The sequence below is a fragment of the Sinohyriopsis cumingii genome, chromosome 15 (genome assembly GCF_028554795.1).
Source record: "Sinohyriopsis cumingii isolate HCF-2022 chromosome 15, ASM2855479v2, whole genome shotgun sequence".
NCBI classification, from domain to species: domain Eukaryota; kingdom Metazoa; phylum Mollusca; class Bivalvia; order Unionida; family Unionidae; genus Sinohyriopsis; species Sinohyriopsis cumingii.
In genome coordinates, this window is record NC_142975.1 from 26451591 (window position 1) to 26478438 (window position 26848).

A 26848-nucleotide genomic window follows, 5' to 3' on the forward strand; every position below is an offset into this window, starting at 1 on the left:
ACATCTGATTCTTCACTACCCAATCACTCAATAAATATTTTATGGTAATGCAGGCTTCTGAATTTATCTATTTATTTATTGCTTGTTCAGTTCCATACTGCCCCTGTATATGCACACTGGAAAAGATTCTGAAATTTTTTTATTTAAATTAAGAACTCAAAATCACGTTTGTTTCATGCACATTTTTAACTTTAGATAAATTAATTCATTTATCATATTTAGCTTCACCGATATTTGAATATTGGGAATGTACATCAAAATGGTACTTGACAATAAATTTTGAGTTACTGTGTATAACAAAACTTTCATGGTGTCTAACTGGGTTACTGTGCATTATAAAACGTTCATAGTGTATAACTGAGTTGCTGTGTGTTTTAAAACGTTCTTGGTGTCTAACTGGGTTATTGTGCATTATAAAACGTTCATGGTGTATAACTGAATTAATGTGCATTACAAAACGGTCATGGTGTATAACTGAGTTATTGTGTATTACAAACGTTCATGGTGTATAACTGAGTTATTGTGTATTACAAACGTTCATGGTGTATAACTGTTACTTAGGATTACAAAACGTTCATGTTGTATAATTGAGTTACTGTGTATTACAAAACGTTCATGGTGTATAACTGAGTTACTGTGTTTTACAAAACGGTCATGGTGTATAACTGAGTTATTGTGTATTACAAAATGTTCATAGTGTATAACTGAGTTGCTGTGTGTTTTAAAACGTTCTTGGTGTCTAACTGGGTTATTGTGCATTATAAAACGTTCATGGTGTATAACTGAATTAATGTGCATTACAAAACGGTCATGGTGTATAACTGAGTTACTGTGTTTTACAAAACGGTCATGGTGTATAACTGAGTTATTGTGTATTACAAACGTTCATGGTGTATAACTGTTACTTAGGATTACAAAACGTTCATGTTGTATAATTGAGTTACTGTGTATCACAAAACGTTCATGGTGTATAACTGAGTTACTGTGTTTTACAAAACGGTCATGGTGTATAACTGAGTTATTGTGTATTACAAACGTTCATGGTGTATAACTGAGTTACTGTGTTTTACAAAACGTTCATGGTGTATAACTGAGTTACTGTGTTTTACAAAACGTTCATGGTGTATAACTGTTACTTAGGATTACAAAACGTTCATGTTGTATAATTGAGTTACTGTGTATTACAAAACGTTCGTGATGTATAACTGAGTTACTGTGTATTACAAAATGTTCATGGTGTATAATTGAGTTACTGTGTATTACAAAATGTTCATGGTGTATAATTGAGTTACTGTGTATTACAAAATGTTCATGGTGTATAAATGTGTTACTGTGGATTACAAAACGTCCATGGTGTATAATTGAGTTACTGTGTATTACAAAACGTTCATGGTGTATAACTGAGTTACTGTGTATTACAAAATGTTCATGGTGTATAATTGAGTTACTGTGTATTACAAAATGTTCATGGTGTATAATTGAGTTACTGTGTATTACAAAATGTTCATGGTGTATAAATGTGTTACTGTGGATTACAAAACGTCCATGGTGTATAATTGAGTTACTGTGTATTACAAAATGTTCATGGTGTATAAATGTGTTACTGTGGATTACAAAACGTTCATGGTGTATAACTGAGTTACTGTGGATTACAAAATGTTCATGGTGTATAATTTAGTTACTGTGTATTACAAAATGTTCATGGTGTATAAATGTGTTACTGTGGATTACAAAACGTTCATGGTGTATAACTGAGTTACTGTGTATTACAAAATGTTCATGGTGTATAACTGAGTTATTGTGTATTACAAAACGTTCATGGTGTATAACTGAGAGAACGTCATAATTGCCAGATTAATTTTTCGTGAAGGCAAAGTGCAATCGTCGAATGTATAACCCGTCTAAATCTGAGCTTTAAGCTCATCATACTGTTGTTAAAGAAACGATCCAGGACATGTGAAAGTATCTGCACCCTGTGGAGTACCCCAGATAACAGACCTTGGAAGTGCTGATATCAAACTAGTACATGCCAGTATCTCGATCAGTGACATGCGCGGTTTGCAGTCATTTATTTTCATCCTGTGGCTTACGTGATGTAATGGCACCAAAAGTGTTCATATCAAACTAGAGCGTGCCATTATCTCGACATCAGTTTACAATCTAACGATCTCTTCCTCCTTGTCAAAGTCACAACAATGGGCTATTGGAGTAGGTACATTGAATTTGGTATTTTTCTTCTGGTTCTGTGTCAGCAAGGTAAGTAGCTTTCAGTTGTCTGTTTTATTTTGTGTGTATATGTGTGTGTGTGTGTGTGTGTGTGTGTGTGTGTGTGTGTCTTTATATGTATGATACATGATCTATTTAATAATATTGTAAATGAATAAGTAGATACTCTCGTAAAAGTAATGTTTACACAAAGGAACACACACGAACTAGAAGAGATCCTCAAGGGTTTGTGTACGTGTGTGTATATGTATTTGCTTATTTGTTTTATAACAAATGTTTAAGTCTCACACCTGTCAGCAAAATTTATTCTCTTTAAGTGGTTCTAGAGTAAGTCACCCAAATACGTATCAAGTCTTCATCACCAACTTTCTTTAACATATCAGTATATATTTGGGTATGGATTCTATGTAACACACACGTAACTTTGTTAACATAAAAGTATGAGTATTGCTTTGTGATATAATCTGTCACCATGTAATTTAGTGACCTTTCTATGTGTGATACCAAGGTGTTTGGTGTCCTCCTCTACTCACTGCCCTCAAACACGTCAACATCTCTTTTTATTTCAACCGATTAATCAGATAATACCCAAGGCAGCAAACCTAGTGGCGAATCAATAAGCAAAGCGATCACCGAATGCAGGATGAGTTCATGTTTATCATTAACAAGTACAAAGAGATGAAAAACGCAATCATGAAAAAGATACGAAGAGGTAAATAATCACCGTTAGATAATTGGACAACTGAAATCAAGAGATCAACATTTCAACTGAGCCACCACCTGAAAACGAAACCTATTTTATCAACCCAATCGATAACGGAAATGGTAGACTATACATTTCATTGCAGACACTTTGATGTTGGGTATTACAACTTGTCAGACAAACTAAAAAACAGTATTTTACTACATCAATGACAAGAATGAAACTTTGTTTTGATTCCGAATGGTTACCTCAACATGTATAATAAATAAGTTAAAGAATGAATGACATCTAACTGTGACAGCAAAGGAAGTATAAATGTCGCATGGTTGAAGCATAAAAGTTAACACCACTCCGAGTAACAACAGATGCACAGTAGATATAGTAAGATAAAATACTGAACTGTTGTGATTCAATAGCTGTAGAAACTGTACAGGCGTCTGATACAGTACTAAACTGTTGGGATTCAATAGCCATAGAACTCTACATGCGTCAAATACAATACAAAACTGTTGGGATTCAATAGCCATAGAAACTCTACAGGTGTCAAATACAATGCTAAACTGTTTAGATTCAATAGCCATAGAACTCTACAGGTGTCAAATACAGTACTAAACTGTTGGGATTCAATAGCCATAGAAACTCTACAGGTGTCAAATACAATACTAAACTGTTGGGATTCAATGGCCATAGAACTCTACATGCGTCAAATACAATAAAAAAAACTGTTGGAATTCAATAGCCATATAACTCTACATGCGTCAAATACAGTACTGAACTGTTGGGATTCAATAGCCATAGAACTCTACAGGTGTTAAATACAGTACTAAACTGTTGGGATTCAATAGCCATAGAAACTCTACAGGTGTCAAGTACAATACTAAACTGTTGGGATTCTATAGCCATAGAACTCTACATGCGTCAAATACAATACAAAACTGTTGAGATTCAATAGCCATAGAACTCTACAGGCGTCAGATACAATACTAAACCGTTGGGATTCAATAGTCATGGAACTCTGCATGCGTAAAATACAGAACTAAACTGTTGGGACTCAATAGCCATAGAAACTCTACAGGTGTCAAATACAATACAAAACGGTTGGGATTCAGTAGCCATAGAACTCTACATGCGTCAAATACAATAATAAACTGTTGGGATTCAATAGTCATACAATTACAACTCTACAATACTATAATGTTGGAATACAATAGCTATAGAACTCGACAGGTGTCTACTGAATCAGAGAAAGTTGACGGATGTGAAAAACCTCAAAATGTGTCTATTTTCCTGGACCAACCCAATAACACAAAAATTAAAGTAATGCCGCTTGTTCGTGTCTTCGCCAGTTAATATTGTTTTTCACGAAGAATTTGTTTCGTACAATGTTAATATCAGTTAATATCAGTTACAAGGTGGCAGACTTAACAGTCTAAGCATCAGCATTGGAAATGAGTATTGCATTGAAGTATATTGTCACGATGTGTCCTCCACAGTACGTAAAAAGGGTAGGTACAAAATATTTGGAAATATATCACTTCAAGGTCGAAGTGATCAATGAATACGGTTTCGCAGATCTAATTGATAAAGCAATATAAAACGTTTTGCATTCACCATGTTTGACAGCAAATGACAAGCTGAAGTCGAACAAGCTAGCACAGATTTATACAATGGAGCATTTAGAACTATACGTCGTCAACCGTATTTAGCTCCAAGTTCATGCACACAGAAGTGGATAAAAAGTCACTCGAGTGAAGTAGCCGCATTTACATAGTTGACACAAACATAGAGGCTGTTAAAACTGGAATGAATAGAAAAACACTCGCGTAAAGTGGTACCAATGACAGCGTTAACACCAAACTAAACACACACACGTATGCGTTCAAACCTTATTGAGCTCGAAAATGTGTGTAAACAGCGTTGTATTAAGGTTACGATGAATTAATTAAAAAAAAAGAGATTGATAGAAAGAAACAATAATTTGAGAAGAATACGAAATTAATGTCTAGATGTGTATTGATCATCAATTTTCGAAACTATACTGAGGCAAGACTCCTTCCATCTGGATAGTACTGAAATCTAATATGGAGAAGGAACTCAGACATAATTAGAAACCAGAGAGAACGTGTGTACATAATCTCACTTTTATCAGTCAATACATGTCTTTGTGTCGTGTCATGAATTCAATCCTACTTAACATCGAAGTGTTGAATACACTCTCCAATACATTATCCATTTCAGCTCTGTTTGTTATTTTCACAGGTCTTGTAGTAAACGTCCCTGAATTTAACCGTCTCTATCTTGTGTTGGTCTTGTCACAAGTTTAAAAGTTCAGTCAAGCTAAAGTTGTACAAGACCAAATTTAATGATTGTATTACCTTTCGCGGGAATGGTTCAATGGCGTTGACAATTCGGACAAGACTTGAATGTTACCGTCATAAAATTTGTACCCAGTTACATTTTTCGTTTATGAATTTCAAAGCCATTTATTAATTTAGCATTGTATCACGAGGTTCTTATTGCGTACACTATGCAGGCATCTTGTTCGCTTTTGTGTATAGATTGTTTTTATCTGCTTTCATCTAGCCAGCTATAGGTGCTCAGTTATAGGTGCAAAATATTTTCTTGGCCGTGAGTCTTGAACACATCATCCCTTGGTTTTCAAAACTGTTATTCGACTTATTCGACTGAGTTATTCAGTCAGTAAACGTTGCTGTAATTTATATCTTCTCTATGCATGTATGTGCACTGAGCTGAATTTGTTTTAATAATTGTCGGACTACTGTGTGCTTTTTTTCTCTTTCCCCACAATAAATGCCTGTCAGTAACCACACGTGAACGTTTTTGATTTAAGATGTTATTTAATTTAGTCATCTGAACAAATATATTGATATCCTTTAATTTCTACATTCTTTGCCTTTTTTTCCAATTGTCCCAATGTTAGTTTCTTGTGTTGAGTTGCATTTGATTGGATTCGCACCACAGCATAGCAGCCTCAACGTGCTGCTGTACATTTTATTCAGGAAAACGTATTACATCATTCATGGCATGTCAGGCTATGTCCTTTGCAAACGGATCAGTTTCAGTGGCGTTCATATGAAGAGGTAAATCATTAATGAAGAGAGGAAAGAGCCATGAGCCAAGAATAGGGCCTTGAGGGTCTCCACTTTGGACGTATTGCAAAGAAGATGTAGTATTGGCCACAGAAACACGCCATCCTCTCAGTTCATAATCTAACCATGTAGGAGATTTCTCAGTTTTTTTACGTCTTGCGTGTCTTCATCACTCTCATGATCTAATAAATCAAACGCGTTTAAAAATCTAAATAAATTGCTCTGATCATTGTTGCCATTTATAGCTGTGAGACATTAATCAAAAAACTTCGTCAGAGCAATTTTGCATGGATGTTTTTCTCTGCAACTTGATTGTGAGTTACGTAGAAGATTATATTTCGTTAAAAATCGGCGAAGAAGAAAGTCGTTGTGTTTTTACATTTATTTAGAGAATGTTTAGAATACTGATATAGATCAATGATCTGTCATCTTCTTTAAAGACTGTAAACACTTTTGGCTAATGTTTGATTGGTTGGAATGATTCCGCCATCAATATTTTTATTCATTAGGTTAGCAATTGAAGGGGCTGCAACTTGAGTTAATAGTTTGAGTATTTGGTGAGATTTCATCCAGGTTTGATGCTTTGTTGCAAATATTTTTAAAATCTTGAACATATTTTTAAAGAATCTGGGTAAGGCTGTGTGGGACTTTCGACGCTACAAGATCTACAAGTAGTGAAGAACCTTTTTATGTGTAAGACTGTTCTCTAAGTATTGACGTTAATGGCGTGTAAAAATGTATTTAGGTCGTTTGCAATATCGATTGGATCTGTATTGGTCTGACTTCCGGTTTCTGATTTTGAAGGGATATCATGAACTTTCGAGCTTGAATTTAAATTTATTACCTATCTCACTTAGTAGGGCATATGACTCATAATGCAAGGGTCCCGGGTTGGGACCCGCCCCCAGGTTATCTTGATTCGGCAGTGTCCCGTTTCCTTGGTACGATATAGCACAGATATATATATATATATGTTCAAACTGTTATTAAAATCCAGCCTAATAACACTTATACCCCTTGAGGGCATGCTATACACTGTAAATATCCTGGTTGGTCTGATAAGCTATATTGATAACGTGTAGTTTGTGTCCGAGGAACATTGCAAATATTGATTTTCTATTCTCTTCGCAGTGCATGCTCCTATAGATCACCCCTGCATATACTTTTTAAAAAGAAAAGTACATTTAAAGAGACTGCATTTGTATCATTAAGGCAGGCGTAAAGTCTTGAGAGGTCTTCGCAGATTTTTCTTTCTGTTAACAAGATGCATTTTAGTTACAGTCAAATCGCATAAACTAAAAAAATGTAAACTTCTGAACATTTAAATCACTTGTAAAGTCTTAAAAAGGCAATACTGGTACTGTCATTTAGAGTGGCTTTGTTTCCGAATGGTTGTCTGAGTTGTTTGCTGGGAGAGGTAAACATTTAATTTATTTATAGGGAATTATTGATTTCGTGTTTCAAGAATCTTACTAATTATATTCCCAAGCGTTTTAAGACTGCCAATATTTACGTACTCGTATGAGGTTTGTCACTTTTATTTTCTTCTATCCTGATTTGCTGAAACATTGTGCCATAGTAACACTTAGTACATCTCATAGATATGTACATATATTTATATAAATTAATAATAATATGAAATGAGTAAATGTTCATCTTATTCCAAGGAAGGATTCCCGTGTAGGGGTGAAATGATTATATTAACAATAAAGGCGTCTTAAGAGTTATTCGTCAACCATGCAAACAATATTTTAATTTTCAAAAAACCAGTTTTTTATAAATATGTTCAGTACTTAAAGACTAACACAAAATATTTTCATCTGAAATAAACAACCACCATTATCTGAACCAGCTGTGGTCCTCGCTTGCAGAAACATTTCTTCTTATTAAGTTTTCAAGGCTGTACTGCTGTATATTCACTTAAACGAATGTGGACAACAAGCTGCCGCCCATGCTGATTTCGAAATCATATGTTGACATTCAGTTAGGTCTAAAATAATTAGAAAGGAAATGTTTTGTATTTTGTATTTTATTTAGGAATGTACCAAATTTCCACCCTAATAGAAAAGCAAAAATCAAGTTTAATTGGTAAAGACAAATATTTCCTTAATTGTTTCGTAATTAGTGCACCCTATTTAAATCTGGGGTTTGCAACTATATACCATGTTCATGTCGTGACTTATCAAAGTATAATTGTACGGAATATGTATTTGTTAATGTTCCTTCTATTTTATTATGGGTGTACTTGTTTTAAGTGTATACATATTTCTTTGTTAAGTGTCTGATAACGCCACAGATAGTATATAGATATTTCTATATAAGTCTATGATAACTCTACAGAAATTATAGGTATTTCTCTACTAAGTCTGATATCTCTGCACAAAGTGTACATATATTTCTCTCCAAAGTCTCTGATGACTCTACAGAAGGTGATTAGTTGTTCTTTACAATTGATTTAATATTTAAGAGCTTGCATGAAATAAAATTTTAGTGTCTTCACTGTCTGCGATCATGGTACAGGAAAATAATTCTCTTAATATCCGACTTGAAGAATTTCATGGAAGCCAGATCTTTTTTTCTCTTCGCAAATGAAGTGAGGCACTTGAATGTGCGGAAGACCAGTGCTCTTGGATCATCCACATCATACTGTCATTAAAGAATGGTCAACTTCACATCACATTATTTAGTCCGTGTAACCAACCCCAGATAACGTGTCATTTACATCGTGTAACCTACACCAGATAACGTGTCATTTACATCGTGTAACCTACACCAGATAACGTGTCATTTACACCGTGTAACCTACACCAGATAACATGCCACTACATTGCTCATATTATACCAATACGCGCCAATATGTCAATCAGCGCCTTATCCAGTTGACAGATGTATAGTCCCCTGTGGGATACCATAGATAATGGCAAATGAAGTGTTCAAATCTAACCATTACATACCAATATCTCGATATGCGCCTCGCCCAGAACAGTTTAGAATCATTATAGTCACTTCCTCCTTGTCAAAAGGCACTACAATGGGTTATTGGGGTATATACATTGATGTTGGAATTTTACTTTTATTTCTGTGTCATAAAGGTAGGTATTATTTAAATTTTCTTAAGTGTGTATGCGATACATAATCTCTTATTTGTCTAATGATTTTAGAAGTAAGTAGGCACTCTCTTGAAGTCATGTATACACAAAAGCACATAAACGGGGAATGGAGGTGGGAAAGTGTTGTTTTGGTTTTGGTACTTAAAGAAGATTCGATCATGATCACAATAAGTGACTAGTTTTGTCGTACCATCAACAAAAGCCTAACATGTTTCTATGCATAGATACTATATATGGGAACAGGTCAAAACGTACCCAAACCGAAACGTACCCAGGTCAAAACGTACCCAGACCTAAACATACCAAAGTCAAAGCATACTCAAGTCAAAAAGTACCCATGTCAAAATGTAACCAAATTAAAACATGGCCAACGCTCGCTTTAAATAATGACATAATTTTAGTGTAATGTGTTTCATATGACAGTGACCGGCCTGATGAGCATTGGAAATCGAGAGAGGCAATGGAACTATCTTATCTTATGATCTAGCTCCAACGCACATTACGAAATACACGTTTAAGTCATTAAGTATGGTTTCAATGTATTTATGTTGCGTTTCCCCGTGGAGAAAATTCTACAAAGTTTTCTGAACCATGATTGATGACTACTTCAAAAGCGTCTTTATTTGCGTTGCGTTCCATTTCTCCATTTTGTATTTCATTTTATTTCCATGGCGTTCCATTTGCCCATTCTTTATTTTAGTCATGCCAGCTTAAATCATCAGTAATACTTTACTTATTTTTGTCAAATACTAATGCTTTTAATGAGTGTTAAAAAAAAGTTAGCTGCATTAAAATCCGTGTATTCCTACACACCTTTTAGATTAATCAGATCAGTTTATCTTGAAAAATTCAACACCTGTAATCCACCCAAATCCACTGTAACACTTGTAATACACCCAAATCCACTATAACACCTGTAATCCACCTAAATCCACTGGAACACCTGCAATCTATCCAAATTCAATGTAACATTCGGCAGAGATGATAATTATTATAAAATCCACTGTAACACCTGCAATCCACCCAAATCCAATGAAACACCTGTAATCCACCCAAATCCAATGTAACACCTGTAATCCACCTAAATCCACTGGAACACCTGCAATCTATCCAAATTCAATGTAACATTCGGCAGAGATGATAATTATTATAAAATCCACTGTAACACCTGCAATCCACCCAAATCCAATGAAACACCTGTAATCCACCCAAATCCGCTGTAACACCTGTAATCCACCCAAATCCAATGTAACACCTCCAATCTATCCAAGTCCTATGTAACATTCGGCAGAGATGCTAATTATTATAAAAGAGTTCACTGGCCGACAGTTTTCTTGCATTATATGCTCTTGCATTTGTTTTTACGGTAGTCCTATGAAATGCAATTATTACATTAATTAAATGCATCGCATACGGACAAGTGAACTGGAAATATGTGCTGACAAACACCAAAAAACTCACCTAAATCCAGTTAAATTTAGGGTGCTTCTGTTCTTGGCATTTTCGGCATTTTTTTTTTGTCAGGAGCAGTTAATTGTCACAGTAACCGAGTAGTACTTATGATTCAAACTGGTATAACTTGAATACACAATAGAAATTATGGAACGCAACAAAAAATTTAAAAAATACGAAATGGAAAAATGGAACAAGCACCAATGAAGACGAAATGGAAATTATTTGTGTTCTTAATTTTATTTTTAATTATAAAAAGTCAAAAGTAAGCTTTTAGTCATCAGATGTATACATATATGTTTCTATTGCGAAATAGAAAACGAAATTTAACGTAGCTTTAACAATTTTTCTGGCATATCACTACGATGTCTGCAGTGTGGCAGTTTAGACTGTGGATTACATACGTTATATCTATTTATAAATGGTTTGGGGTTGGGGGTTTTTTCTTCTGACAAATGAAAATTGACAGACATAATGTAATAATCGGGACTTCGCTGCGAAAAGTTTAGAGATATTACGAGATCGGGATGTAGATGAGGAAATACCCCCAAAATCGGGAGGTTTTTCTCCCGGCTTGAGAATTGACAGGTATGAACTGTCCGGGCTTGTGGAATTTCAGTCAGGGCTTGAGTTTATTTAAGTCACCAGCCCGGGGCCTGTGCCTAAAAAATTTCTTTTAGCACTGACAAGTACAGTACATAAACTATTATATCAGACTGCAGATTCAAGTTTTGAATGTGCAACCCAGATGTGGTCTCCTTCCGTCTGCCTCGCTCGCCAATGTTTATGTTTGTATTCGAGGACTGGCTAGTATTGCGTCACGGTACCACGTGATCTGTCGTCTCATTAAAACTCGGAAAAACTCGGCAATTTACGGAATCGTGGTATCTTCCATGCAATAAAATCACTACCCGCTTACGATATTTAATTTATAAACATGACAGTCGAATTAAAATCTGTAGAGAATTACATACGTAGGAGGAAAATTTTGATTTCTAGTCTCCTTTAACAATTGTATGAAACCTGTGCATTTGATTACTGGTTAAAACACATGAAGCAGTCATGAAGCATGGTTCAGATATGTTGGCAGAATATTCTCCACGTGAAAACTCAACATAAATATATTCAAGCGATACTTCTTAACTTAAAGACGTTTTTCTTGATGTGCCTTGAAGCTAGATTATAAGACAAGATAGTTCCATTGCGTCTGCCGATTTCCATTTCACTTTCAAGAAACAAAATACACTCAAAGTATGTCATTAGCTAAAGCGAGTGTGGGTCATGTTTAAATTTGGGTACGTTTGACTTGGGTACGTTTTGACTTGAGTACGTTTTGGCTTGGGTTCGTAGCTAACTTAGGACATAAAACAATATAAACCAATAGCTAACTTAGGACATATGATAATATAAACCAATAGCTAACTCATGGCATAAAATAATACAAACCAGTAGACAATTCAATGCATCAAATATTATAAACCAATAGCTAACTCACGGCATAAAAACATGTAAACCAATAGCTAACTCAGTGCATAAAATATATAAACTAGTAGATAACTCAGTGCATAAAATAATATAAACCAATGGCTACCTTTGGCCAAAGTAATGAGATATCACTAGAAGTAGAGTTCTTAAATGGTAGAAGTAAATATTTAAGTGCGTCAAAACTAATGTTGAAGAAGATTGATGCTGTAGTGTGTGTGTTTTTGTTTTCGTAAGGTGCTATAATTCACTTCGATCTTCGAGAAAGGACATGGTTTTAGAGAACGATTAAACCTTCGTTGCTAACTTACACCTTAAAAAGGGGGACTGAAAGAGTTACAAAGTTTATCGACTCAAAATGAATGCCGTCAAGCTCCATGGGGAGCATTCATTACTTCTGGTAAAGGAAAAACTTTAGAACTTTAGAGCACCGTCTGTTATAATGCCATGCTGATATCTAGTATGCCATTATGACAACAGGTAGCGACACGAGTTAAGCAACAAAGACGATGCTGATAAAACTTAGTATTTACATTGTTCCAAAGCCAAATCTGTATGAAAACAGCAAGTTGGAACGATGTAATTGTAATATGGCAAGTTTATAAACAGAATATAATAATAATAATAATAATAATAATAATGAGGACTTTGTATAGGAGTGTATTCCATTTGCAGACACAATTTGTGTCCTGTTGACCAAGTAGGACTTGAACCACAGTAAGGCTGTGTCATGAATGCCAAATACATGCTGGAGACGGTGAAGTAATATATCAAACTTGTAATAACTGACATAGCGTTTGCCATACGACAAACTACAGAATCAGTTCAGTAGTTGACAAACTGCAAGATACAATGACGCAGAAGGATAGGCACTTGCTAGCAGCCATTTACAGCGTGCGCTAATGAAGAATAGAAAACTCATTACTCGAATTATGAATGTAGCATTTGCAAGCAGCCATTGACAATAATGCAGAAGAAAAGTAGCACTTGCAAACTGCCAGATACCTTCTGTAATCACCACCAAATTTCAGAGACTTAAAATTGCATGAAAAATGTGGAAACACACGGGGGGGGGAGGGTATTGAGAACATCACACTAACCTCAGGTTCATGGGCATGTTCTGTTTCAAGTAAACGGTGCACTTTTATCCACTCTGAAGAACATTGTTTTATCCCTTACTTGGAATCTCGTGAACACAGCGACGTGAAAATGAATATCAATCCATATTTTGAGGTATTGCCCAAGACCGATGGGTCACAACACCTTGGGATCGTTGATGAAATTTGCCGCTGACAATGCGGGACTTTAGAATAGATTCATAAATCATTTCGTCAGGACAACAACAGTTACCACACTCACAAAATCCGGAGTGTCACCAAATAAAATCATGCAGCTCTCTAAATACAAAACATACTTCATCAACCACGGCATACGACTCTTAATTAAGTGTAAATAAGCAGAAGGAATATTTTTTTCAATCCTGAAGTACACTACTGTTCCAAATCCACCTCACTCCCCATTTACTTATTCGGCTATGACAGCATCGTCTAAAGCGAACAAATCGCCCACAAAGTCCATAGACCTATTCGACGCTTTTTTTTATTCTGGCGTATCTTTTCATAAGTGTACCTTCCCTTTCCATTGCTGTATTGATGTACTGAGTCAATTTTTCCTCACATAAATATTTGTTTCTCGTATCAATATTTCGTTCTTTTTCTTTGGCTACACAACATTCCATTCTCTTTTACAAGCTACGTTTTGTTCACTACTGAAGAGCGCGTTCATAGTATTAATGTATATTAATGCGCGGTGCTCAGGTTTCGTTCAAAAATTGTGAAATATGAAACAAAACAAAATAATTGTATTGTTTCAATTGTATTAAACGTAGATAGACGTGGACAAAAGTAGTTCTTCAAACGCGGGCACGTAATTACCATATAAGGAAGCTGTCAATATATTTACTTAACTCCGGTCAATACCACTGGGTATTGACCCGTAGCAACGATATTAAACTAATGAAGAATATAATAATTTTCAATCCTCAGTCAATAACCTATACTTATGTAAAGCTGACTTCTAGCAGTCTTTCTTCTCTTTTATTTTATTTTTTATTTATATTCCTTGTTTCATTTATTCAGTCTCTTCCGAGTTAATGTTAGTGACCTCATATTTTTTATTCGTTTGTTTCTTCTTTACTTTCTTGTTTCCTGTCTTTTTTTTTCATTCTTTGTTTCTCAGTGCATTCAAGTTTAATTCATAAGACTGGATAGACGGACATGTCTAAGCTAATCATCTTTAGCCACTCACGGTCAAGCGGTGCACCACTTGTTTTTCTCCCAACATTTCAACTTTCTGATGACTCTTATCGCAAAAGCAGTACAATGCATTATTATTATTATTATTATTATTATTATTATCATTATTATTATTCACAGAAATCTCAGGGCAAGTTAAGTGGTGTTACTCGTGTGGAAGTACAGGGTCTGGGGCGGACTGCGAAGTGAATGTAGATTTGCTAATCAATGCCAAGAAGCAGAACGAGTCTTTTACATTTGTGAAAGAATGCGAACCGCCATTTGACGAATGCTGCAGCATCGAGCACTTCATGCAATCTGGTAATCGTCTCTTAATTTCAAAAGAAAAGATTATTTTATACTTATTTCTATTGTATTACAAAGCAGATGTTTGATTCAATTTTGTGAGGAAAAGATAACCAAGGTATTTCTGTTTCTTAAACACAAATGTTAAAAGTTAAAAAAACAAATTGAAAGCCTGTAATACAGGAAGGTCGTACTGATTTTTACGATCTTGGATGCATTAAATCGAAATGTTACGTTTTCTTCCTTACACGTTGCACATTTGAAAGTAAATGTTCTTGTTGAGTAAAATTATGGATGGATGTTTAGTTGATTAATAAACTATTACCAATTGATAATTTCATTCTTCTTAGACAACATTTTACATTCCGAATTACGAATTAATGGTAATTTACAAAATTCTAGTCAGAACAGCTAGTTGCATACTCGAAGAGGAAACAGAGGCATGATTTCTGCTTTTGCATCAGTGATGCTGGGCCCAAATCATTTCTATTTTGTATATTGTAACACAGCAGCAGAGGGGGCGAATCCTACAAAGGTCTAGAGACCACCAAATGATAAAATAAGCCTTAAAAAAAAAGCTAATCCTACAACAAAACGAGACTTCCAAATGCTAAAATAAGCCTTCAGAAAGGGGGGGGGGGATTCTACAACAGCAACGAGACAAAAAAACGCGACCCCCCCCCCCCCCACAACTTGTTGTCGCCGCCCGGGGGCTGCTCTCTTCGAGTTTCTCACGTTAACCATACAATGTATCAAGTCCGATACGGTATCGTGTCCGCGGGTCGTGTAAATTTATTGTCACAAATCCATGCGGGGGAATTAAATCATGGACAAATAAATAATGGCAAATATTGGTGAATCTCGCGCATCTAGACTAGCACGAGAACGACTCGAAGCAATTAAAAAATTTATTCCCGTCCGTGATAGTGTCAGAGAAAAATTAAAGGCAAGACAAGAAGCAAAAATCGAATTTGCAACCGGTGTAGAAGAATTATTTAAGCCCGTTACAACAGCTACGGAAAAAGCCGCAACAGCCGCTGAAAGGGCAATATGGGGCGATATTAAAGAGGAGGAGAGAGAAAAGTTGGGTATTATCCCGTTGACTCAAAAAATAGCAAAAAGAACGAAGCAAACAAAAAAGATTTTACAAGATCTTCCGGCTGACATAGTTGCAGCTCAGCCTCCACCCGTCGCTGCAGCTCAGCCTCCGCCCGTCGCTGAAGTCGCTGAAGTCTCCGAAGCTGCTACACCCCAACCAGCAAAGGAAATTGTTGAACTAACTGCGAGATTTGATCCGGGTTTTATTAAATTCCTTAAAAATACGCCAGAAGAAAAATTACCTGAATTGATATTAGGGGGTTTACGCAACAAAGAAAAAGTTTTAAACAAGAAATATAAGTCCACGGCTGATTACAATTTTGTTAAGTGGGTGTATCGTATATACTACGACAAGAAAACGGTTAAATCTAACGATTCAAAATTTTCAGCACTTATAGGCGCAATGAAGAAAATTGACAAAAGTAGACAACAAGGATCTCCTCCTCCCTATTCACCGCCACCAGAGAGGCGTCCAGATGAAGGCAGTGATGTTTTCGGAGATCTTGGCCTCTTTGAAGCTACAGGTAGTGGTCTTGGTGGTCACATTACTTGCCCTGATAATATCATCAATGACGTATCACGGTTGGAAGTTCTCATAGGAGGAAAACGAGCCGGAAACAACTCTCGGGAAATTATAAATGAAGCCGCAAATATTTGTCAGAGACTATTTCAGAGTGGCATTATGGATATCGGCGTTTACCGGGAACTCATTGATGAACTCGCGGATGGTTACTACAGCGACTAGTGAATTTAGTTAGAGAAACAATAATTAAATAAAATGATCGTGCACAATTCTCAACCTAGACACGCTAGTGTGTTATCAGTCCGCGTAGTGAACTCGCGATTACCAGTTTACAGAGCAACCTACGGAGATGGTCTCGGTGATACAATTACTGGTTTGTTTTCAAGAATAGCCCCTAAAGCGATTCCAATTGCAAAACAATTGTCGATGAAAGCTATTGATGTTGTCAAGGATAAAGCCCTTGGATCTGTTGGTGATCTCGCCGGGAAGGCATTCGCGTCAATTAAGGATAGACTATTACGGTTAACTCGTAGATCAAAAAAACCGCCACCGGTGAAACTGGCCAGTACTGAACTTATGCCCGCGGATGTCAGTAAAGTGATAAATCAAGCCGCCAATCAAAAACTTGCAGAGCTTGTAACCCAAATACCCGAACAAATAAATACAAGCCTGATATCAGGAAGCGGAATTTCCCGAAGTGGTCTTCGTTTTAGACGACAATAATTTTATATAAAATGTTTAAACGCGTATCTGATCCAGCATTTGATATGGAAGCACCAATTCTTAAAGACGAATCCGTGCGCGATTATCAGTATTATTCTTATGAGGCAACAGTACCTAATCAACGGGGACGAATTGAATTACGAGTCCAGGATACAAGTAGATATTTCCTGCCCGCTGAAGCATTTCTGGAAGTCACGGGTGAACTTGTAACAGATGTTCCTATTAATACAGAATACGGAGCTAATGTTCGAGTTGGTTTTGTTAACAACGGTATCATGGCGCTGTTTAAAAGTGCCTCATACAGCATTGACGGGAGAGAAATTGAAACAATTCAGGATAACGTCGACGTTGCAACAACAATCCTGGGATTAGCAAGATACTCAGATGATTACACTAGATCAGCTGGTCCGACTATGATGTTTGCTAAGGATAATTCTAATAACCCGGATCATAGATCTAGCATTATGAGACAACCAACCAACCGTGCTGTTCCTCCTGTTGCTGATGCTGATTTTAACGACGTAGAACATTTTTCATTTCCCAACCCTAATTATAATCTTGGTTTTGCTACGCGTAAATTAATGTTATCAGGTGTACGTAGGAGATTTTCATGCGCAATTCCACTGTCTCACATCTTTGGGTTCTGCAGAAATGTCCGAAAGGTTATTTTTGGATCCAAGCATACGGTTGTACTTAACCGAAAAGGTGATGACAACGACGCTATCTGGCGAGACGATGATGCCGGTGTCGCTGCCGGTAAAGTAATATTATTCAAGCTTGCGTTGTGGATGCCAGTAATGTCTCCATCACTCGCTGAAGAGCAACGGTTACTTTCTTTTATGAACACAGATGGTAGTAAATCACTGATATCATGGTTGACAACAACAACAGATTCTATTCAAGGTGCCGGTATTGGACAGTTTACGTGGCACATAGCATCACAGCAGGGGGTGTCAGCACCACGACATATTTTCATAGCACTCCAGGCTAACGTGAGAGTAAATAGTCAAACACGATCGCATATGATATTTGACAAACTTGATGTCTCTGAAGTTTCGCTGCGAATAAACGGACATCAAGAACCATCCGAGGATATAGTGATAGATTTTACAAATAATCAAGTTGCGTGTGCGTATCATCGTTTGATGACATTTATGGGACGTGATCAAAATATTGATACCGGGTTGCAGATATCACAACTGGATTTTACAACGCTGTATCCGATTTATTACTTTTCGCTGGAACATCTTGATCTAACCAAACAATCGGTCGTTGATATACACTTCAAGGCTAACATTGGTGAGTTTCCCGCCGGCCCGCCTGCTGGTTTTAGAGCTGTCGCGGTTATACTCTCCGACAAAGCAATGCTACTTGAAGGTGTTGGTGGTCGAATGAGAGTTATTGACGCTCCAGTAGAAAATCTATGAGATTTGTAACGCAATTAAATCAACCCCGTTTTAAATAAATGTCGTACAATCACGTTAATGTTACGCTAACTCCCGGTCAAGTAAAGAAATTACAGTCGAAAAAAGCAATCTCAGGTACAACAATAACGCTTAAAAAAGGTCAACTTGGAGGCGGTCCAAACAAAATATCGGTAACTACCACTCAACTAAATCGCATCAACAAAGCCATCGCGGCATCAAAAGGAGCACGAATAGATTTCTCTGCTGGTGCAATCAAAGATATGACCAAAACCGGTGGAATATTTCCTCTTCTCGCAGCAATACCGGCGTTGATTGCCGCGGCAGCACCAGCCGTAGCAAAAGCTGCAGCGTTAGGTGCAGTTGGAACCGCAGCTGGAATGGCACTTAAAAAGGCAACCGGACACGGGTATAAGAAAAAAAAGGGGAGATCCACTCGCGGATCAGGGCTAAGACTACCAGGAACTCCGGCATCATGGTATCCAAAACGGGTTTAAAAACGCTTCGTGAGACGCAGTCTCCAATGAGCAATTTTGATTTACTCGATGCTGTTAAAAAATTGCGTATAAAACATTTCAGAGGCGTATTTATGCGAGATCAATTACCGACGCGGCCGAATAATCCAGAAACTGGCATTATCAATCTCGACAACAAAGATGGTCCTGGAACTCACTGGGTTGCTTACGCGATCGATCCACGTGGAATTATCTATTTTGATTCGTACGGTTTAGCACCGCCAGTTGAGTTTCTCAAGTATGTCCGCGGAGTGCCTCGCACTCTCAACAGCAGATTTTTTAATGTTCCAGTGTGGCAGTCGACGCTACCAACACAAACATTAATTGATCCGCCCATTTGTGGGAACGAGGTTTTAAATGTTCTTGATGCAATCTCAAGAAATCCAGCAACTCCTCCTCATAAGGTAATGTATGAATATACCGCATCGAGAAACGCTAGCGTTTCCCATGCTAGCATTTGAAAAACAGCAATAAGAATAATGGTGGATATTTACGGAAGACCTTTCACACGAAGAGGTAAACCAAGCACAGATGTTGATCTCTCAAAATATGCGACCCGAGATGAAGTCGATAATCTTTTGAATATAGCTGGAGTTGACCCAGATGAAGTTGCTATTTTCCAAGACAGGCAAGGAAAACTAAGAACGAGCAACATTAAGTGGAATGATATAATTCGCAGAGTTCTTGGAGCTACCAAGGATAACTTCGTTGCATTTAGTGATGGCGGCCGGATCAAGGACTCGAATATATCAATCGCAAGCATCAAAGACAGTATTGATAAAGGTGTTGATAAATGTGTGAAAAAAGCCGGTGACACGATGACAGGCGAACTCAGCATGAGCGGCAACAAAATAACCGTTCTAAAAAATCCGGAAGGTCTCGAAGATGCCGCAAATAAACAATACGTCGACGCGCAGTACCAACTCGTTGCTGGCCTAGTCAGCGATAAAGTAACAAAATCCGGCGACGTAATGACCGGAGAACTCAGCATGAACGGCAACAAAATAACCGCGTTAGCGAATCCCGAATCCGACCAGGATGCGTCAAACAAACAATACGTGGACATCGTCAACGGTAAACTAAATACGCTGCGGTCAGAGTATGATGTTCACGTGAACGGGTTTAAAAGACTCCAAAGAAACTTCGTAAAAACTGATGAGGTCGTGGATAAGTTCTTTGGGACTCCTCCAGTCGTCGACACGAAACTTTCTGAAATCATACCAAATCTTACTAATAACGCCAACGATATCAACAAAATTAATACCCGGTTAGGTGTAGTCAGAACGGAAAAAAGTTTTTCAGATCAAGTTCAGATAATAGAAAATAACATTAACACGATCAAACAAACACAGCAGAATATCGTAGCGGGAATTCCTGATATCGTTAACAAAACCAGTCTGATTAAAGTTCCCACTGGAGTTACTCCCGGGCATATCACCAACATCGTATTCACGGTATCATCGGGATTCGCAACATGGTCACGACAAAATAACACTATCAAATATACAGCAACAGCCACCGGTGTTTACAGGTTGTCTGTGTTTTCAGCCGCTAAATTTGAAATCTTCACAACATATCCTTGGAGACATTCCACCGATAAGTATTCCGGGGTTTGCACTGTAATACTAAACAGCGGAACCGAGGAAACATTTATGCTTGAAGCCGAGGACGATAGTTTAACAGCAACATCTTACTGGTTTTGTTTGGAATTCGTCGCTGCAACGCCTCAATTGGTTACCGCGTAATTGAAAATCGGCAGCGATTTTTAAATAAATGTCAACGTTGAAATCCGAAGGATTTCCAGATGCTCAACAATATCGATACAATCAAGTCCGTGAGTGGCAATCTGAGTTAAAAACTGTCATCGAAGTAACCAGTCAAAAAGTAAAAAAATACCGCAGACGCATAACAGTGTTAGACGTTATGGTTTATTCAGTATCCGCCGTTGTTGCATCCGCGGGAGTAATACTATCAGCGGTCACTCCGGTAACAGCAGTAGTCGCTGCCACGATCTGTGTTTGTACGACCACTACCGCGGCAGGAGTTTTCGGCATCATAGCAAAAAAAATATCCTCGTGTGCTAACACAAAATTACACGATTACACGACAAAATTAAATACAGCCACGACCGCATATCAGAAATTATCATCGCTGATATCATCATCGTTAGACGTGCAATCCAGCGATGCTGCGTTGATATCAGATTCTGAATTCAAACTAATGTCAGATGCGTACAATGACTATTTGAAAACTAAACAAATAAATAATGTCACAAGAACTGCTTCAGCAAATAGTCACAAACACAACACCGGTAAGGACCACAATGATCTCAGTGTCCTCGACGACACCAGAATTCAGCATTAATTTTCGAACTCCAATTCGGGTGAACGAAATCGCGTTGTCGAAGCTCAGTGTGTATCACAGCTGGCCCAATGTCAGGTCGGCATCATTTGGTGGTCTGCAGCCGAATAATTCGTTTGTGTTCGGGAAACCCAGCGCGGACCCACAACAACGTGAACTTGAATGGGATACAATTACGCTACCCACTGGGAGTTATCAGATCGAAGAAATCAACAATGAGATACAACGCCAAATAAAACGAATCACCGGCAAGGAAGCCAAAATATCTGTGACCGCGCACGAACCAACGCTGTCTGCGGTCATTGAAATCTCAACACCGGGATACGCCGTGGATATTTATAGCAGCTCAATCAGGTCCGTATTAGGATGGCCACAAATACAACCGGGGTTTGAACAGGGTCCACCAGAACCTAAAAAATCGGATTTCGAGACAACGAAAGAAGAACTACACGACATTTTCGCACGACCAAGGACCGACAGGCGTGGCATACTTCAATTTCCACCACTATATGATGAAGTTTATTTCATGGATACCTTCGAAGACGGGTTGGGATTAAGGTTCTACCGAACCGGGTCCCCTGGTTCCCTTAATATACACGTGACCCTGGTAGGAAATATATTTGATCTGATCAAACAATATCATCAAGAAGAGCTAAGACTATTGCGGTGGTATTTTCAAGAGTATATTTCTTCCAGTGATAAAATCGCGACTCATAATAAAATTATCACTACCATAGAAAAACTAAATAAACTCGCATCCTTGATGATATTTACAAATCATATAGTAATTCAAAGATTTCTGATTGATCCTACCCCGGACAGAAGAATAAAATTTGCGACGTTGAATAATATCCGCGTGGAAGATATTCCCGGGTTTAAACTCCCCGGATATAATGTGCCCGAGTTAAAAAAATCGGTTCAGGATCTCATTGATAAATCTTTTAAAGATATTCTTGCCGCGTACACGCGAACAAAACCACAACCTGTTATTTTAAGACACGACAACAGTACAGCATCCGATGGCAGACACATCTCACCCGGGATCGTAAATATCACAGATGTTATTGCGGTCAATCTTGTATGTGACGTCATCGACGGTAGCTACAGCGCATCAGATACTACGACGGCCCAACAGGGGTTTATCCTGTATACGTTCACACCAAAAGACCCCCCTGGTTTTCTGATTGTGCAAGAACCAATCAATGTGGTCTATCTGCGGTGTAATAATCCGTGGTTGTCAACGATAAATTTCAAACTCGTCGACCAACGGGGAAATTTGTTGGACCTGCGTGGCGAGACTGTCTCCGTGAACTTACTGGTGAAATCCTGAAAATGCGCAAAGCACATTTTGGAAATGCATAGCGTTTCACAATTAAAAAAAAACAGTTGTGTATAATGGAACACGAATACATCCACGCACGAGTTCATATTCATGATAAGCAAATTCTTCACACGGCAATAAAAACCGCATTTGGAAACGCTAGCGTTTCTGGAAACTCAAAGAGTCAGCCCCCTAGGGTTTCCCTAGGGGAACAGTATTTCCCCGTTAAAATAATCGTTGACGTGTATGGCAACGAAGACTTCTTGTTAACTCCGTCACAATTGACGCAGCTACAGCAAAATCATATGATTACAGCTTGGTGTCAACGAGAACAGATTATGAACTATTCTCATTGTTGTATTGATGTTGAAGCGCTCGAGCAAATCCTGGAAGTCTAAGGACTTCTCATGTAAAACATTTCGAAAACTCTTTGAGTTTCACACTCTGAAAACGCCCCTGAGAAGTCCTTTGGACTTCCAGAGAAATGCTTTGAGTTTCTGGCGATGCTAGCATGAGAAACTCGAAGAGTTTCCACGCTCGGGCAAAAAAAATAATACACTTTTTTTTTTACCCGTGGAAATGTGCTTTACACTTAAGCGGGGGGGGGGGGCTAGCGTTTCTCAGGTTCTACTTTCACTTTGTGCTGTGAGTCACACGCTATGCGGTTTATACTTCCTTGTCGGCCTCGTAGTCACAAATACTAGTATTTTCGTCAGAAATGCAAGGCATTTCCGTGTCTAGATTCTTTATATAACCTTTTAACCGTCTCACCCTGGTGCTAATTAATTTTCGAGTCTCATACTCGCTTGACAATCCAAGACGAATCTTCTCAACTGCACGGCACAGTGGAATAAATTCAGATACCTGATTTTCAGTTATCCCGGCAAGTGATCTGTAAATGCGATCTTGCAAACCCTTAATGAACCTATAACGGGCGGGGAGATTGTTCTTCCCCGATTGTGATAGCTCATTCAAGGATTCAAAATCTGACATAATTGTTTCAGTGTCTAGTAAAATATTAAAACCTCGCTGTTGTAATTCTTTAATTTCAACAAGTATGGTATTTATGTTTTCGTGATTCATATTATTATATATTTTCATATTTTTAAATGCATGAAAAATGCTTTGCATGAGCGAGGAAACTCGAAGAGTTTCTCATGCTAGCATCACCAAAAACAAAAATAAACAGATAGATGATGAGCGGTTATCACTTACTGGGTACTCTTCACCGGCCTACGGTTCTTTCATGAGTCCTTTGTTAGGATTTTTTTTTCTTGGTCTTATATTAGACCTTCGTGTTGTGATTTTTCCCTTAGGCACCTCATGTTACCGTTTATTTTTGGCCAACACTCTTTCTGAATGTTTCTATTGGTGGGCACCCAGGTGACGTAGAGCTTTATGCATCCATCTATCTGTTTATTTTTGGGGGTCACTCACCCCATGAGGAACTTCTAGATCGTCAAATAACGGTCTAGAAGCTCGGGAGGGACGATACAACACAGAACAACCTTTACCTCTGATTCGAGTATGACAGCAAGTAAAGGCACAATGAACATGTAATCTTATCCTAACTTATCCTAAGACCTTATCCTATGACGACACAAACATACACAGGTGGGTCATTTTCTACGGTCAGCAGCAGAGCAAAACCATCCATTGAATCGACCATTGGATGGTGCACAAAAGACACCCGCCATTGGCGGATTAAATTTATGGTTTTGCTTGCGCGTGCTGACTTTCGATCGACCCAAAGGTCTTAGGGAGCGATTTCGTATATAACCCAACTGTTACTTGCGAGTTGGAAATTCGCTCTAGCAGTGGGCGGGACTTGTTTAAAATATTTTAATTGTATGTTTTCTCGAGCGCGGTCATATAACAAGCACAGAAGAGCAAAACAGTCGGATATATTCAGTAAAACGAGGATATTGTTTGTAAAAAAATATATATTCTACGGTAAATAAATGATTACATGTTATGAACTCGATAAAATATTTTATCAAGGTGGCTTTCTCAGGGGAGCAAATCCTCTGACGACGACAACTCTGCAAAGCGTTACACACTCTCGGAGGAGTTATCGTCGTTTGTGTCAACGATAAGAGTTATATAACAGAATGAAATCTTCTGTTTGAGCTTCTTTGAAAATGCTGTTTTGTGGATCCCATCTGCGACATGCTGTACAGAAGGTGGACAAATACCGAAATACCTACCGGCGGCGTTTATTGACTGGAATACAATTTCTTCACCTGTAATTGCGTTTATAGATTTAATAGCTCTTCTTGCAACTGTTTTACAACGCCCTGTGTTACCCAGTAGGCAGTTCTTGCTCTGAGTGACCACGCGAAGATTGTTTATAGAGTTATCAAGTATGTTACCGTTAATGTGATCAATGACAAAACCCTTAGGGATCACTCCAAAGAAACATTCATAGACGAAACGATGACATAAATACCTCCCTTTCCCAACAGTAAATCTTAAATAACCAGCATTATCAACTCCACCAACTGGTCGTCTTCGCGTGCAGTGTCGTACTATGCCATCTCGGTTTGCCTCATAATTTGGAATAGTTGGATGTGGAACAAATTCTTGTTCGGGGACGAATTCTTGATTCATTATACTATAAGCAAATCATTTGTCTAATTCATAATTTGTCTGAAAACTTATTTATGTAATCACGCTCACAGAGAGTGTTCGAGGCTGGATATTTTTTATCATAATACCGTTTTAGTTCTCGATAGCGTTTTCCCCCACACGCTGAACATAATTGTGTTTTTCCTCGTACTCCAATGCCGCATCTGATACACGGTATCGGTCCTAGACTCCCACCGCGGACCTGTTGAGCATGTTGTCCACAGTATTCGCCTCTGCAACGTCTGCTACACGGCGCTGATGAATTTAGTTTAATCCACTTGCATTGGTGCATATAATATATTTGTCTATTTAAATACTTGTCTTAATTATAATAATGAGTTTTGAAAGACTATCCAGAATAAAACCCGCAGGCGGTCGATTCGATCTTGACCGGTTAACCACTGATCGTCGACGAAGAGAGTTAGCAACGGTAATTGGTGTTATCAAGGATGCCAAAGAAGAGTTTCGTCGTGATGGTGCCGCACACACGTGGTCTTCGTATAAAATTATCCCCGACGATGCTAGCATCGCTCATCGAAGAGTTTCCCGTGAAAACTCTTCGAGTTTCATCATTGATGGTACCATCAACGATACAATCGCGCGTAATATAATTGAGTATCTCGACACGAGAAGATATTTCGTGCAGATAAAATTTATTGTTGGAGTCGACGACGAGGGAACCCGAAAGTGGATTATCAGAGACAAACTAGACCCTGTTCTTGATCCGCGCAGAAAAACCATTTTGTTGAGCAAAGACTCAAACCCGGGAGTACTTGTTGGGATTGATAAACCGTATTATGCCAGAGCGTATCCTGTGACCGCGGTCGTTTATGGAATTTATCCGATAAAGAAACCAAGTGTCGATAAACTCGCCCCGATGAGGGTGTCGCCGTTGACAGAGTCAAGGATGAATTGTGTTGCTGAGCGAGTAATGGAACATTTTAAAAATGCACCACGTGGAAATGGTCTAACCGAGATCAGAAAAAATAAAATAACAGAATGGGCTAAACGAGTAGCGGATACAGGAGCGTCAATAAATGATGTTGCCGCGTTGGAACGCTCGCTGAGATTTCCTATAACGGTTTCATCGTTAACCGGTACGGTATTGTATGAGTGTAAATATAATCGCAATGGAGCTTCAATAAATATTATCGATCATAACAGTCACGCTTGGACTGACCAGGTTAGAATATTTCCGCGAGACCGTGTTGTGAAGTATTCCTCGGGAAATATGTTTGATTGTATTCATCGGATAAGTAAAACCGATCCAGTGTCGGTGTGGTTATTCTCGAGCGAAGATGGAGAATATAATCAGTTTGTGAGACCCGACGGGGAAATATACAGAACGGCGGCGTTACAGCACGAAATGAAAAAACTCGCAGAAAAATATCATGCGACGGACACTGATACGTTACTGCGACACTGTTTTACTGTCCCGGGTGTTGCCGCGCATGTAGCCCGGGAACGAAATTCATGGAGACCAACTCCGAAAAGTTTTCTTGCGGATATCCAACAGAGCTGTGTTGAATACGGACACGGCGGTTTGTGGAATACTCGGTATGATTACCGCGA

General features: G+C 38.1%; 1 protein-coding gene across 2 annotated transcripts in view; it reads left to right on the forward strand.

The window, feature by feature from the left end:
• The first annotated feature begins 2070 nt into the window (after positions 1–2070).
• LOC149781444 (uncharacterized) overlaps positions 2071–26848 on the forward strand; it is a 31814-nt gene continuing 7036 nt past the window's right edge. Inside the window, exons 1-2 of one of the 2 annotated variants that reach the window (XM_089935521.1) lie at positions 2071–2256; positions 14519–14698. In XM_089935521.1, coding sequence (XP_089791647.1) covers positions 2196–2256; positions 14519–14698 — 241 coding nt within the window. In that variant the 5' untranslated portion in view covers positions 2071–2195. Of the gene's footprint in view, positions 2257–8977; positions 9132–14518; positions 14699–26848 lie in introns of those variants that run through there. The other variant, XM_089935522.1, reaches the window with a different exon arrangement.